Raw genomic sequence first — 16,061 nt, forward strand, 5'->3', positions numbered from 1 at the left:
CCAGGCTGATTATTTTATTTTCTCCTGACAGTTTGAGCCACAATGGCCAATAAATCCCAATTACGGATTTTAAAAATGCTTCCTGCAGACACTTGGACCATCAAGGCAATTCTGGGCTCACATAACTCCTGGTTTATGATGGTCATACATGTCAGTTTTCCACAGAGCCCGGCATTTCAATAAAATGACCATAAACCTAGATTAGAGATTAAAGGACTGACTCAGAAGTTGTCAGAGGAAGAAACAAGTTTCCCTGCAATTGCTTTGCCATTTTTACCGACCAACAGTTTGGCTTTTTGATGGGTTTATGCCAGTGGTAAATTTTGGGCTGCTGACAGCTCGGTGTGTGAGACGACTGAAGGCAGCAGCGGGGAGGTGCGGGGAGGACACGAGCCCAGCTCTGGGCTCAGGCAACAACTCCGAGATGAGAAGTGACAGAGCTGCTCCTGGGCTCCCCAGCGCCGGCACGGGGACACGGATGCCTGCTCCGAACGACCTTCCCGGCCCCCCCTCCCAGCCCCCCGACCTGTCAGACTTCTCTCCATAGAGCAGCTCTGTCCTCGTTTCTCCTCCTCCCACCTTGGCAGGGTCAGGAGCTGCCAGCACATGGGAAAGTGACCCCCCGAGGGCTCCCCGTGGCCAGGCAGGACCAGGGACCCCAGGGAGGATGCACGGGGGAGCATCCCCGGGCCCCCCACCAGCAGCTGCTTCTCTCCCCAGCCTGTCACAGCAGCAGCAACAGCTCAAGGGAGACGCCTTTGAAAGGATAAACGGCAGGCGTTTGTTGTGCTCCCGTTTCCTGGATGAATGCGCTGCTTCCTTTTACTAAGTGCTCTCTCAGGAGAAGGAAAAGGGAAAAATAAAACAGCAGCAGAAAGGAAGGAGGATGACTCACAGTGAGGCCACATCTCCACCGACACGCGAGAGCTTCGAGACGGTGCCAAGGACAAAGGCAGGGATCAAAAGCACGGCAGCGGATCAAACACGAGCCCTCCCCGGGGAGGGGGAAGGTTTCAGGGAGCTGCCCGGGGGGAGGAAGGTGGGATAGAGCCGGGCCCTCCGGGCTGCAAGCAGCCATCTCCCTTTCCTGAGCTTCAGCCACTGCTTTCACCATCCGAACAGGAGCTCCGGTTGTTAGAGGTCATTAAGACACGCACACAGGGCTCTACACCAGGACACGGGGGGAGATGGAGAGCACCAGGAGGAACCGTGGCTGCACCCAACAGGAGGTAAAAAAAATGCCCTTTTCCTGAGGAAATGAAAGAGCTGAGCCGGGAGCTCAGCGCGCCGAAGGGGGCCGGTGCCCTTTCTGCCGGTGTCTCTCAAAGTCTATCAAAAAGTCCCATTTACATCAAAATGCCCTTCCAGACATGCTTCGATTTTACTTTTCCCCTTTCATCTCCGTCCCCCTCCCGCCCCACCTCGCAGCCCCATTGTCCTCGCAGCACCAGGAGAGGGCCGAGCGCGCTGCCAGCGGGAAAGGAACAGGAGAGAAAGAAAAGAGCTGGAAACTAAGAGAGAAGCCGGAATCGCTCCTGGTCCCGCTCCAGCGGGAGCTCTGACCCCATCTCCTCCCGCCTGCTGCTTGGCGGCCGCTCCGGGGGAGGGTGCTGGCCGTGTCCCCTCCGCGGGGACAGCGACTCTCTGCCCCAGCCTCCGCTGTCGCCCGGGGGTCTGCTCAGGCTCCGGTGGCCACAGATGGTTTCAGTGAGCATTAACAAAAGCCTCGGGCAAGGGCTGCAGGACCCACCATCCTGCTCTGCAGCCCCCAGCCAAGCAGCACCGTGCACACCCTGCTCCCAGAACGGAGGCCGCTGGTGGCACTGGGAGACCCCGACAAAGCACCTTGGGCTCGGTCATGACTGCACATCCCAATTGGCAACAAAGTGGATGGAGGGTAAGTGCTTCACTCCGCAGATGAGCCTTTAAAATGCCAGGGGAGCTGGAACACTTCCACAGGTGCCAGTGCCAGACTCTACTCTGCCCCAGCCCTGTCCCACCTGTCCCCCTCCAGCAATTTGGATTCACTGAGCTATTTCCTTCCCCAGCCCTGGCCCCAGCAGTGCCATGTCCTTCCCTCACTTCTCCAAGCCCCTTAAAAGCAGAAGAGCTTTCCCCAGGCTGCCGGATGGACACGCAAGCTCAAGACAGAAATCCGCTTCAGGTTCCGAGCGCAAATGATGTTTAACTCCAGTTTAACCCAGTAAAGCCCAGCTCTAGCAGTGGACAATTCCAATGCTGTTCACCAGGCTCTGTCCACCTTGCCTGACACGGAGCTTTTCCAGTCCTCCCTTCCTATTGTCAGCGTCTATTTTTAACCCCCACCATTATTTCTCCCTGCGTGACTTCAGACACTCTCTGGGGACAAAGTGGAATTGCTGAGCTGGTTCCAGGCAAAGTGACTCAACTCTCACCTTCAGAAGCCACACAGGAATCAGAGGAGAAGTAAATTTTCCTCCATTCACATTTTCCTTTCTCTTTCCCTCCAAGCTCTGTCTGGGGCTGAAAGCAGGGAAAGCTGCAGGGGAGCAAAGCCTGTGTCCATCAGCAAGAACATGCAGCAAAGCCATTTTCCTCCCTTCTCTTCCCTGGTACCTTTATAATCAGCTGGATTTACCTCTGTTCCAGTTACCTTGGGAAAAATCCTGCATCGACTGCTGGTGTATATGAAGGTTAGAACGTTAACTTTAACACAGGTGTTATGAGTGGAGCTCTGAGCTGCCAGGCACAGGGAATCTCATGGAGAGAGGCACCATCCCAGCAGAAGGGAGGGAGCAGCATTCCCCTCGCAGGATCCTGGGCCGAGCGCTGGTGCCGACGCTTCATTGCTCCCTTTGAGCTGGTCTTGCCGGCGCCGCAGAGCAGCAATTAAGGAGAAGGTCAGCAGCGAAGCCCTTCAAGAATCTGTCCCTTCAGGGGAGTATCCAAACAACCCCACCATTTGCTACCTTCTAATTCCTGAAGCGCACAAGCCCAACGCCAATCCAACGCCAACCCAACGCCGAGCACTCGGAGATGCCTCATGGAATGAGGAACGCGTGTGCTGCGTCAGCCAGATGTTGACATTATTTGGCATTAAGAGCCAATAAATAATCATTAAAGCTGCCGCAGCAACCAGGCTCTCTGCAAGAAAGCCCAGATGCCAAAAACACCGTGTTTATGGCACAAGGGGAGGCAGGATCCGGGAGAGCCGCCTGCTGTGCACAATGCAGCCAATGCTGCCAACTCCAGAGCATATCCCAGTCCTGCAGCACTCGGCACTCCTCCTTCAGTTCTCCCAGTTCCCCAGGAGCAACTGGGAGAGCCCCTGCGAGCCGACCTGCTTCCAACAGCCACACAGGATCACACTGGCCACCAGAAGCTGGGGTGACATCAGGAGTCGCTGCATTCCGAGCTGTCTGACACAGCTCCAGCCAGCCTTGTTTTTTGGGATGACTCCCTGCTTTTGCTCACTGGAGCTGGCAGGACGCTGGAACACACACAGCCCCGGAGACAAGGGGAGTCAGCATCTGGAAGCAATTATCCCAGCGCTCTTGTATCTGTCACCCACTCCTTTTGTAAGGAACCATTCTTAGTATCAGCAATCTCTCTGTCATAAACCAGGAAAGGGATTTTTCCCTTTCATCCCAACAAGACAGCGGAGACTTTCCTGATGGAGGGCAGGGTGGGCAAGGTTCCTCCTGCCAGATCACAGGAGAACTGGGCACAGCAGGGATGGGCACCTGTAGGCACCTTAAGGAAGAATCCCATTCAGATAATGAATACAGCAATTTTTCTCCTTCACCTGTGCCCTGGTGTGATGCTGCAGCACTTCCAACACTGTATTTCCAAGTTTGATGCCCCAAAAACCTCCAACTGTTTTACAGGCATGGATGAACTTCTGGGAGCTCTGTGACATGGTCCCCATGCCTCCAACGCACTCCATGTAATTCCATCCTCAAACCATGTGCTCCATCCTAAACCAACACGCCTCCAGCCTCAAACCATGTGCTTCAATCCTCAACCCACGTGCCTCCATCCTCAAAGAGGAAAAACAAGGAGGAACAGGCCTTGTCTAGCAGAGCAGGAGCCACGAGGATCCCACAGCCCTTCCCCACCATCCTGAACACCCCTTCCCCAGGGTAGGTAGTCCCTGCATTCTCCCTGGTATTGTTTTCATACCACACCGTGCTCAGGGACAACATGCAGCTTGCATCCCAAAAGGAAAACCCAGCCAAGAAAGGCTGGCTGATGGGAACCAGGACTTTTTCAGCTGGCTGGCACATCCAGAAAACCCCCAGCACCTAAAACAGGGGCACCCCCACCCACCTTCCCAAGCCCACAAACTCCACACGCAGCTGAGGGAGGTGGCTCACGAAGACTTTCGTGCCTCTCTTGGATGTTATGAAACCAGGCAGGGAGCATGAAACTGCCTGCCGTGGGTGGGAGCACCCAGGGCTATATGGAGAGCCTGGAGGATTCCTCCGTGGTCTGAAAAAGCACGTGGGCTCCCCCGCCTCACACACGCCCTCGCAGGGTGGGTTTTTCTTCTGGAGAGACTGGGTGAATACAAATACCCAGCACAGCCCCACATGAAGGGGCTAATTAGGGAACAGCATCCAGTGTTCACCAAGTCAGGGCAGAGATCAAAAGCAGAACTGAGTATGAAACTTCACCAGGATCAGGAACTGCTCCTGGGAATGGACTCCTGTGGGACCCCCTCCTCCCCCGACATTCCCGCATCCCAGAACCGCTCACTGCAAGTAGGGAATGCCAAGCCAAGGCAATACAAGCTTTCCTCTATCCCCTTCTCCCAGCAAGTCTTCCTGTTGATCAGGGAAGGAAAAAAAAAAAGAAGGAAAATAGGAAAAAGCCTTTCTACTGCCATTACATGAGTAGCATGCATGAAGTTGCAAAGGACAGAGGGGCGGGAGAGGGCTGGGGGTCCAGGAAGCACAGGGGACCCTCCCCTCCATTCCCCTCCCTCCACTGCTTTGCCAGGATGTTGCAGCCTCAATTATTTCAGTAATTAGTTGAGCAGAGGCACTGCTAATGGGGGGCAAGGAAAGGGGGTTGCAGGAGAAGGGGAGCACAAACCAGCTGGGATGCACAGCCAGATCTCGGCCTCACAAAATTCCGTGGATGAAGAATAATACAAATCTTAAACCCAAACACAGCTGAAGGGGAAATTCCAGCTGCCTCCAGCCCTTCACACCTCCAAGCCCCTTCCTGAAACTCCAATCCAGCCAGGCCTCCTTGGCCCAGTGAGAGGGAAGGGGGCTGTGCATCCCCAGTGGCACTGGGACAGCCCTTCCCACCTCCTGGGGACACATGTCCTCCTCCTCACATGCTGAGAAGGAAGCTGGAACAATGGGATGCACCAGTGCCAGCTCCGGCTGGGATGGACACTCATGGACCACCCACCTGGATGCCCTGGGACAAGGGACAGGCTGGGAGGAACAGCCTGGTGCAGGGGGCACAGGAGCTGCCAAGATCCCCTCCCTTGCTTGGTGTGAGGAGCAGCTCCCTGTCCTGGTGACGTGGGGGACACGACAGGGACACAGGAATTCAGCGGGCTGTGGTCACTGAAGGAGAGGCTTTGCAGAGATCCCTCATCTTCCCCACCCCAGCTCTTCCCATAGGAGAGGGGCTGCTGCCTGAGCCATGGGCCAGACCTTGCCTTACAAAAATGTCTCTTTTTTCTTTTTTTTTTTCTAATTTTTTCTTTTGAAATAATTGACTAATTGGCCAAGCCCCAGGTCCGTGCTGGGAGTGGATCCCAGGTCTGCTCTTGCATAAAGTGTTTATTAAAGACATCACAGGAGGACAGAAGAGGAGGGGAGGGGGGCCAGGCAGAGCCCAGCAGGCCAGGGCGGTGCCCAGAGCACGCTGGAAATTTCCCATCGCACCCAGAGGGAGGAAGCCCAAAATTTAATCCTGATCATCCCCCGCAGCACAGCTCTGCCCCGAGCAGGGCCTGACTCAGCCGGGATGGGCAGCACCCGGGGCGGGCATCACCCAGGACAGGCAGCACCCAGGGAGGGCATCCCAGTCCCAGCGCCCTCAGAGTGGGGCTGCGAGTATGTGAAAGGGAAGGGGTCCCCCTCCTCTCCTCCTTTTAATCCCCAGCCCCAAAGCAGAGCCCTTTCAGGGGAAAGTGTAATGCAATACCTGGAAAATTTCTCCCACCCGTTCTCCGCTGTCGGCTGCCAAATTTAAAACATATTTGCTGCCTGGCCTTGAAGAAACGTAACCTGCTGCCTAATTCCAACACGTTCGTTCTTTGGGGGGCAACGAAAAAATTCACAGAGCCGCTGGTGGCTCCTCTCCTTACACCCTGCAGCCCTCGGGGCTGGGAGCTGCCAAAAAGCTGCCTGGGAGCCTTGGCCAGCACACACCGGAACGCCAGGAAAGAACGGGATGGAGGGAGCCCTTGCCCGGCAAGAGGTTTTTGAGAAGCCCCAAGATTCAGCTAGGGGTGCCACCAGCCAAAAGCCCTTGGAATATGCAACATCCAGGACAGTAGAAAACACTGAAGCATGGGACCTGCAGGGAGAGGATCCCCATTCGGAAATGGAGCCACCTCATCTACCCTCATAAGTGGAGAACCGAGGAGCAGGTGGATGCACACACAGCCCCATCCCTCATCCCACCACCTCAGCTCCTCACCAGGAGGAATTTTCTGGCAGGCTGGGGTTTCGAAGGGGAGGCTGGAACAGTGGGAAGGGGCTGGGGGAGGGCACAATGTGTTTAGCAGACTAAGCGATCCGACAGGGCCCATTAAAGGAAACAATTTGTAATACAATAATTATTATGTCGTTTCTCTGGCCTCTTTCCTAAGCCTCCCTTTAAACAGTTTGAGGCTTGAAGGGCCTCTAGAAAGCAGAAACCAATGGGGCTGAGGGTGCTCCAGTGTCCACATGTGCCAGGATGAGGAAGATGGGATGGACACACAGAGCAGACATTTGCTTGAAGCTCTCCATGCAATGGGAGCTCATCCTGGTTTGCTCACAATCCTTGAGGGAACAAAGAGGAACTGCAGAGGATCATCAGCAGATAAGGGTTCTCTCGGAGAACACCACTGGATGTGGATCCATGCTTGCTCCAACCTGGAGCGAGGCCGGGCCCTGCGGCCACTCCAGCTCGGCTTTTCTGCTCTGAAGTCCTCGGCCACACATCTGAAGAAAGCGGCAGTAGCGAACAACAGAGCGAGAGCAAGCAACACAAATCCCCGGGATAATGAGTCCGGAGGAGGGAGACGGTGGGCTCTGTCTGAGGAGGGAGCCGTGCTTTTATTGGAGAGGCCTAAAAGGGCTATAAATCCTCAGATTCAAAGGCAAACTCAAGCTCTTTTAAGTTGGAGGAAGGCCTGGGATGTGTCAGCTGGGAGGACTAACCACGCCGCGTCCCCTGCTGAAGTGGCCTCTTCAGCAAAGCCGCAGAGCAGCGCGGGATATTACACCCAGATCCTTTCCATATGCTCCCGGCCGGCCGCAGGCAGGGCACGCCGGCGTCCCTGGGAGCCGCCCGGCCCCCCGCACAGGAACATCGGCCATCCTGCCTCAATGGGGGATTGCCTTTGTACCCATTCCCCTTCCAAAGCCCACTGAGGATTTGCCCCCCGAAATCCAAGTGGTAGCAGGGGGCTGCGTCCCTCCCTCTCGCGTTTGGCTGCGATACTACAGCAAGCCCAGACAAAGAGCACGGAGCCCAGCACCAGCACATCCCTGCATCCCTCCACATCCCGAGGCTGCCGGCCCTGCCCACCAGCCCGCACACCAGGCTGTGCTCCCTCGTTTCAGAAATCCATTAAAAGGGAAAAATCGGTGGCAAAGAGGAGACGGCGCCGAGCCTCAACCCCGCACGAGCAACCGCAGACGCTTCTCAGCCTAATGATAAGGAAAACATGGACACGCTCTGGGATCAATGGGAATGGTGAAAGGTGGTTTGCAGCTCACAAGCCATGAAAAAGCAGTTTGCTTTACCTGAAGTACCTACTTGGAAGAGGTGGGATGGCAAAAGCGAGGGAGGGCAGCTGCTACACAGGGCTGGGCTCATCCTGGCAGGATGCCAGGGGCAAGGAACAGGATTGCTGATTAGTGGGATGTTCCTGTCCCATCACCAGCAGCGATGCAGGCCTGGGTGCCACCAAAATCAGCCAGGACCCCCAACTAGGGAGGGCACTCACTGCAAGGCTTTGAACTTCCCAAACTCTGCCCTGAAGGTGCTGGGACAGAAGGAGCTGGGACAGCTTGTGTGCCATCTCCCAAGTATCCCACCCGGGCACCTCCACATTAGCCCATGTCAAACCAGGTGACTCCAAGCTTCTCACCACAGCCCAGCCCTAGCAGACATGGCACACACGGACCTCTGTGCAGGCACAGCACCAGAGAGCGACCGAGCCTTTGAAAAACACAGAGGGGAGCTCACGGCTGGACACCAACCAAATCCCCAGCTCTGCCTTCACACAGCCCCCCTGGAAAAGCCCAGTCCCACGGCCTCAGAAAGGGCAAGCAGCCCACCTGGGAAGGGCCGGCTGCGGGTAGGAAAAGGTTATTCCCGAGCAGCCGAGCCAGGGTTATAAATAGCTGGCATTTTTGAAGTGCAGCTGCTCAGTTCAGCTCAGCTCGGCTGGGGCAGCACTGCCACGCCGGCACCTGAGCCGGCTCGGATCCTGCCCGGGGGCTCCGGCAGGGAGAGCTTACAGAGAAGCCACTGCTCACTGGAACACCATGAGGAACCCCCCAAACCTGTCCCCTCATTCTCCCGGGAGGAAGGACTGGAGGCCCTCGAGCTGCACTCCAGGGATTGCCCGCAGCCTCCACTCCAGCTCCAGCAAAACCTGCTCCATGGAAGGGCAGGGGCCAGGAAAACCCCACTGTGCACAAATCCAGCCTCACCGAGCAGGTCATTTAGCCCCGGCTTGTCCAACTCTGCTGGCACCAAGCCTGGACAGGATGGGGGAGCCAGGAGCGCCAGGATTCCAAAGCTCAGCCATGAGCAGAGCATTGGGACTCCAACCAGAGATGGGATCCTGAGACTCCATGAGCCCAGCACCTCTGCTCCAACCAGAGACAGGATCCCAAGGCTCTGGCACAGCCACGAGCTGAGCTCTGTTGCTCCAACTGGAGATGGAATCCAGAGGTTCCAGCTCTGAGCAGATCAGCAGGGCTCCAACCACAGATTGGATCCCTAAGCTCCAGCACAGCCATGAGCTGGTGATCAAGCAAGAGACAACCCACAAGGGGTAAGAAAACCCCTCGCTGTGCACCAACCCTCTTCACAAGCAGGAGAACCATCACCACCATCCCTCCTGCTCTCCAGAGCAGGATTCTCTGCCACACCACCCGACCAAGAGCAAGGGATGGGAAGGGAAAAAGCATCGGGAAACAGCAGCAAGGAGGTGGGCTGTCCCTCAGCCCCGCACAACAAAAGCCCCACAGCCGGACCGCACATTCCTGCCCAGATGTGACGCCGAGATAGCGCCGAGCGAGTCCTGCTCCTGCTCCCCGATCCCAGCAATCATTAATTAGAGACAGAACGGAATCAGCTTTGTTTCTCCCCACCCTATTCCAGCTGCCAGACTCCAAGTAGCATGTGCTACTGATCGCTCCAAGATGTTTTCCCACCAGAGTCCAGCACTCCTTGGGCAGACAGGCTTCCCAGCAGCACGGCCACTGCTGTGCCGAGGACAGGGTGCCCTGCCGCAGGGGCAGCAAGCACAAAGCTATGGGAGAGCCAGGGGGAAGCTGGGACACGCAAATTCTACACGGAAGCAAGGGATCATCCCCACTGCTAAGCCATTGGTTTCCAGGGGACAATCCCAACAGCTCCTGATGAACATCATGCACGGCACTACTTGTACGCTCCAACTCTTTGCGACCCCCATGATCCCTAAAAACACAGACATGCTTGAAGAGCCCTCACTGAAGCTGCTTGGAAGAACCCCTAAACACCTCGTGAAGCTGCTCAGAGGGACCCCCAGCACACCTGGCTGCACTACCAAGGACACAGGCACATCCCACCCTGCCACATCCAGCCCGTTTTTTGGGATAAGGATTCAAGGGGACAGCTTAGACCCCAAAGAGACATAAGAGCGCAGGAGCAGTGGAGGGAAGCACCCCCCACCAGCCCCTCCCAGTCAGAAATGGCATGGAAGCCCCATCCAGCCCTACTGCCAGGCAGATCCAAGGAGCTGCAGCAGCTGTTTTGCTCCAGAGAAAGCTCCAGCTCCTTTTACAATCAATCAGCCACCCCATCACGGCTCTTTTTTTCTTTTAAAGGAAGCAGTTAAATCCATTTTATGGAATCCAGTGGTATTTACCCGGCTACTGCAAGAGCCGCAGCCCTGCCTTCCCTTTTTTTTTAATTTAAGTTAATGAAGTCATTCCCAAACGACCCGCAAGGAGCCCTGGGTGCTCCTTTCCCCCGGCACAGGGAGAGGGAGAACGCCTCTGGTGAAACATGGGCTGGGCATTGAGGGATTCTGCCTTGTGAGGAGCAGGAGCTGGGAGGGCTCCCAAAGGCCTGGCACCCAGCAAAGGGTCCCCCCCATTCCAAAGGGAAACCCCAACTGGAAAGTAGAATGTCCAGGCTCGCTTTGCCTGATCCAGTCTTCGGAGATGAAGCAAAGCCCTGGAAAGGCCAAGGTGCACATGGGGCCATGGGATTCTTGATGGGAACACAGAATCATAAATCCTGGAATGGTCTGGGTTGGGAGTGGAACTTAAAGCCCATCCAACCCCACCCCATGGGCAGGGACACCTCCCACTGTCCCAGGCTGCTCCAAGCCCTGTCCAACCTGGCCTCGGACACTTTCAGGTACGGGGCAGCCACAGCTTCTCTGGGCAACTTGTACCAGGGCCTCCCCACCTTCACAGCCAAGAATTTCTCTCCAATATCCAACCTAAACTTCCCATCGTTTTAGTTTAAAGCCATTCCCTACCTCTCAGCCTCAGGAGGGGGGAGTCTCTACAAGCCAGAAATTACTTTCAATTAAAAATAAGCAATGAGTTTTCCCTATTGCCTAAATGCTGACACTCCCGCGCCCACGGCTCCCGTAATTTCATTCCATCTGCTCCGACAAGTGCGAGCCCCCTGCTCTGGAGCTCCAGGCCAGCCCTTCCCCTCGGAAACAGCCTTCCCACAAGCACTTTGTCCCTCGTAAAACGGCATTAAAAGAGGCAAAGATCTGCCAGGCTTCAACCCCAGTGCTGACAGAATTCCACGGGACACCATCATGTCATTAAAGGCAGAATAAAAATACCATGAAGGATTAGACTTTTGTCTGGGTTTTTTTTTCCCCTCTTCCCTTCACCTTTTTTTTATTTCTTAAATAAATGCATTTATTTGGTTTTTAACAAGTTCAGAGCTGAGCAAAACTTTCTGGAAGGGGAAGAGGGAAAAAGAGAGGCGAAAGGAACCATTCTCCGGAGCCGCGTGGATGATGTGTCCCATTTCCCCCACCTCCTTATTAAAATACTTTCTGGGGAGGCGAATTCCAGCCTGAAATGAATTTTCCAAACCATATTTTATTAGGAATGCTTCCCTTTAACAGTCAGTACAGGAGCCCACCAGGGTCAATATTTCTCCCAAATTACAGCCGAGGGAGTTGAGAAAGGATTTAGCCAGAATTCCTCCGGCAATTCCCGGCTGTCCAAGGAGAGCACGCTCCCACTGCCCCCCGGCTGTACAGTAAAGGGGATGAGTAAATCCCAAAAGCACTTTCCCCAAAGCCCCCCTTGGACACGATGGAATAAATTAAAGCCGTATTGCCTTTCCAAGCCCCCTTCCAAAGGGTTCTGCAGGCATCCCAGGGAAAGCTCACTGAGAGGGTGAGCTCATCCCAAGCACAGGTTTGAGACAATTATCACTTTTTCCAACAAAACCATTCCTAGGCCTACTTTTTTCCCTTTCAAAACCCAGCATCCTTACGATGGGAAGTGGGTGATGATTTCACTGCTGGCTTTGGGACACACACCCAGGAGCCGACCTGGGCTTCCCAACTCAGCACACAGCTTAAGCCTGACTTAACTCAATTAGGAAATCGTTCCATCTATCGGATGTGTTATCAGCATCCCTCTGATAACACCAGGAGCCCCAGAGTCGCTGGTGGAACTGGAGCCCACAGCTCCCAGCTGCCCAGAAAGGGCAGGAAAATATTTTCCTTATTTACAGCAATCGCACTGAGGCCGGCCGGGCCCGGAGCACCACGCTTGCTCCTCAGATCCGTTGGAAAATTCCACTTAGCCTTGTTATTTTAAAAGGCTTTAGCTCTCTTTTCTCTAAAAACAAGAGTTAAAGCTCAGCAGAGTGGGACAGGGGCTGGCACAGCCCCGGCATTGCCCCAGGAAGGGGCTTGGAAGCCCAAATACGATGGTGAAGGGTTTTTATGGATCCATCTGGAAGACAATCCAAATCCAACCAAGAGCGTGAATTTTCCTCCAGCTGTTGCCGGACTTTGCCTAACACATCAATCCCCAGACTGGTTTCCTCAACTGGGTTTGCTGGGAGCGGCCGTGAGGAAGCTCTGCCCAATGCCACGCAGCCGGCAAAACTCGGAGCTGGGAAGGAAAGCGACAGATCCCAAAGACAGATCCCGCACATGAGGATCCGGGATCCCTCCACAGAGGCACAGACTGAAGGGATCTGAGTGGAATCACAGCCGGGGCCCAAAAGTCTCCACAGAGGCAAAACACTTCCATGGGTTTTGCCCATGCATGTCCTGGCAGAGCCATTCCTGGGTGGAAACGCTGACGTTTCGGGCGCTTCCCACTCTCTCCTGTCGCTGTGGGGATACAGGGATGGGGAAGCACCCATAGGAGCAGCCCCACATGGGATGGCACATTGCCAGAAAGCTGTGTCCAGGGCAGACAACCTTCAAGCTCCAAATCCATGGACGACCGAGAATAGACAACCCCCAAACTTGAAATTCCCTGAGAATGGAGAGTGGGCAACCACTGAGCTCCAAAGTGGGGGAGAAGTGAGGATGGAAAAGCACTGAAATCCAAAGTGGGGGAGAACTGAGGATGGAAAAGCACTGAAATCCAAACAGGGGGAGAAGTGAGGAAGGAAAAGCACTGAAAGCCAAACAGGGGGAGAACTGAGGGAGGAAAAGCACTGAAATCCAAACTGAGGGAAGAAAAGCACTAAGCTCCAAACTGAGGGCAGACAAACACTAAGATCTGAATCTGGGGAGAAGAGAGAGTGGGCAACCAACAAGCTCCAAACTGGGAGAAAACTGGAAGCAGACAAACTCCAAGCTCTGAACTGGGGAAAATGAAGGGTAGACAACCCCAATCCCCGAATTCAGGAAGAACTGAGAGTGGGCAACCACCAAGATCCGAACTCGGGGAAAACTGAATCCGGACAACCTCTGAGCTCTGAACCAGGAGTGAACCAAAGGCAGAAACTGCTGAGCTCCAAAAACTGGGAGCAGAAAACCACCAAGCTCTGAGTTTGGGAAAACCAAGGAACCCCTCAATCTCTTACCGGACACCCCACCAGGGAGGGACATCTCCAAGGCCACCATTCCTGGGCTCAGTGGGAAGTCCTGGAATGTCACACCTGTGCCGGCCGATGGCCACAGCCTCCTCCCAACTTGCCAGTCCTCAGCAGCTTAAGGAAAACCCAGGATAAGGAAGGGAAGGGAAGAGAGGTGACATGGCATCCTCTACCACCAAGCCGGACCTGCCTCCACCTCCAGCTGCTTTTTCCCAAATAAAAACTCTATTTTCTGGAACCAATTTGCCTGCCCCTCGCCAAGCTCACGAATCCAGCAGGGCAGTTCCTGAGGGAAAAAGTTCTCTCTGCTCCCAGCCAAGTGACACAACTCCCAAGGAAAGGAAAGGAAAAACACACCGACGAGAACGAAGCCACGGAGCCGCCGTCCCAGCACTTCCAGAGCTGGGGGCATACAAAGTGTGCCTGCAAAGTTCCTTTTTCCCCACCAAGAAACCAAGGAAATAAACATTTGGTTGGAATACGTGTCCAGGCAGGAAGGTTCTCCAAATTGTTTCGGTTCTTTCCAACCCTCAAAAACTCTTTGGATTATATTTGGGTTATTTTTTTGCCTTGAGAAAGGTGGTTGGGGAAAAAAAAAAAAAAGCAGGCTAAAAGCAGGAATTTTCTGAAGGGAGAAAGGAGTAAGATAAATAAACATTCCATGATCTACAAGATAAAGCTGAGCAAGGGCCACCGACCCATCCTGACCACCAGCTCTGGCGTAGGGGCGACCAAACACCCCCACTCCTGCTCCTCCTGGCCCTTCACATTGCTCCTGCATGGCAGCCGCGTCCACATCCACGGATTTATATTAAAAATATACAAATTTATAGAATTCAGGTGTCTGCACAGGCAGAGCAGCCCCACCGCCCGCTTTGTTCGGACCCAGCCCGAGGTGGGGGCGGAACGAATCCCCTCGCCTTCCTCCGCGGCTGATTTCGAATGAGAAAACCCAGAAAAAAATAATAACGATAATTTTTAAAAAAAGGTAATAAATCCAAACGCTGGAGGAAAGCGGCGATCCGCGGGTGGGGGGGGGAGGGGGAGGGGGGAAGAGGCGTGAAAAATGAAAAAAAAAATCAAACATCAAGAAACAAATCGTGGCTTTCAAAAACAAAAACTGATTTCAAGAGAGTAAAAGCTGCGAGAAATAAAAGCATAGTTAAAAACGGGGGGGGAAAGCAAAGGAGGATTTTTTTTTTTTTGGTACGAAATGCAGCGCGGCGCCGCGGGTCCGTCCTCAGCCGGGGGTCGCTCCGTCCGCCGCCCGCAGCCTCCAGGAGCGATTTTACCTTTAAAACCTCGTAGTTTTCGTTAAATTCGCATTTAGAACAAGGTTTCGGTGCCTTTTTCCCCACGGGGGGTGCGAGGCGCGTCCCTCCCGACCCTCCCCCTTCTCTCGCCGCACGTACTTGGGGTTCGCGGAGCTCCACGACACCGGCTCCAGGCTCTTGGCGAGCGGCGCGGCGAGGCGGCACAGGGCCAGCAGGACACCCAGCAGCCACCGCCCGCCGCGGGGCCGCGCCATCGTCCCTCGGCGGCGGGACGGGCCGGGCGTCAGGCGCCCATCACGCTCCGCCGCCGCCTCCTCCCGCTCCGCTTCCCACCCGCCGCCTCCGCCCGCCCCGCACCGACTGAGGCGCCGCCCGCCGCGGCAGCCGCTCTACCCTTCCGCGCAGGCAGCGGCGCGGACAGCCCGAACGGACGACCAATGGCTGAGCAGAGCTGGGGGGGCCTTGCAGGAAGGCACGCCCATTGTGGGTTCTTAAGGGGAGCGCGGAGGATTTTGGAGTTTTTTTATTTCCCCCCCCCCTCCCCCCCCCCTTCCTCCCCCCCTCCCCCCCGGTTACCGGTCGTCGCTACCGGGTTACCGGGGGAAAGGTGAAGATGCGACAACGCTGGGGACGAGCTGGAAAAGCGCCGGTATGGGCGCCCCGCGGGTTCGTCCCCATCGCCGTCGAGCCCGTCACCCCCCCCACCCCCCCCCCCCCCCCCCCCCAGCTTGGGCATTGGCCTCGCCCTCCGTTCAGCCGCGATCCTACAGCGCCCCCTAGCGGGTGCCGCCAGCTCCGCCCGAAGCGGCGGCGGGGCCGGGACGGAACGGAACGGAACGGAAATATTCCCAAAAAAAAAAAATCCCTGGATTGGGAGGGGTCTAAAGGGCTTTGACCCGTCCGGGATTTTTTTTTTTTTTTGGTATTTTTTTTTACAAGTGGATTGAGGGGTATTTCAATTTTTTATTAAAAATATTCAGTTTTTCCAAATTTTTTTCTTTTTTTTTTTTTTTTTCTTCGAGGGGTTTTCCAAAGGTTTTGCTCATTTTTTCCTATTTTCAAAAAAAAAAAAAAAGTATATATATATTTTCCACTTCTTTGACGTTCTGGAGGGTCTCTTAAAGATTTTTAAAAATATTTTTTTTTTTCCGAAGGTTGTTTTAAAGATACTTCAATTTTTTTTTTTTCAAGGGTTTTAAAACTATTTTACTTTTGGGGGGATTCTTTTAAGGGGTTTTCATTTTTTGAAAAAACTTTTTTCGCGTTTTTAAAAGATTTTTCAATTATTTTTGGGTTTTTTAGGGT

At 54.6% G+C, this 16,061-nt stretch overlaps 1 protein-coding gene across 1 annotated transcript in view; it reads right to left on the bottom strand.

Annotated features, from left to right (window-relative positions):
* Positions 1–15,024, bottom strand: part of EFNB1 (ephrin B1) — a 45,900-nt gene extending 30,876 nt beyond the window's left edge. Inside the window, exon 1 of the mRNA XM_062502745.1 lies at positions 14,895–15,024. Coding sequence (XP_062358729.1) covers positions 14,895–15,010 — 116 coding nt within the window. The 5' untranslated portion in view covers positions 15,011–15,024. The remainder of the gene's footprint in view (positions 1–14,894) is intronic.
* Between the last annotated feature and the right edge of the window lie 1,037 nt (positions 15,025–16,061).

This window comes from Cinclus cinclus, chromosome 15 (assembly GCF_963662255.1).
Source record: "Cinclus cinclus chromosome 15, bCinCin1.1, whole genome shotgun sequence".
NCBI lineage: Eukaryota > Metazoa > Chordata > Aves > Passeriformes > Cinclidae > Cinclus > Cinclus cinclus.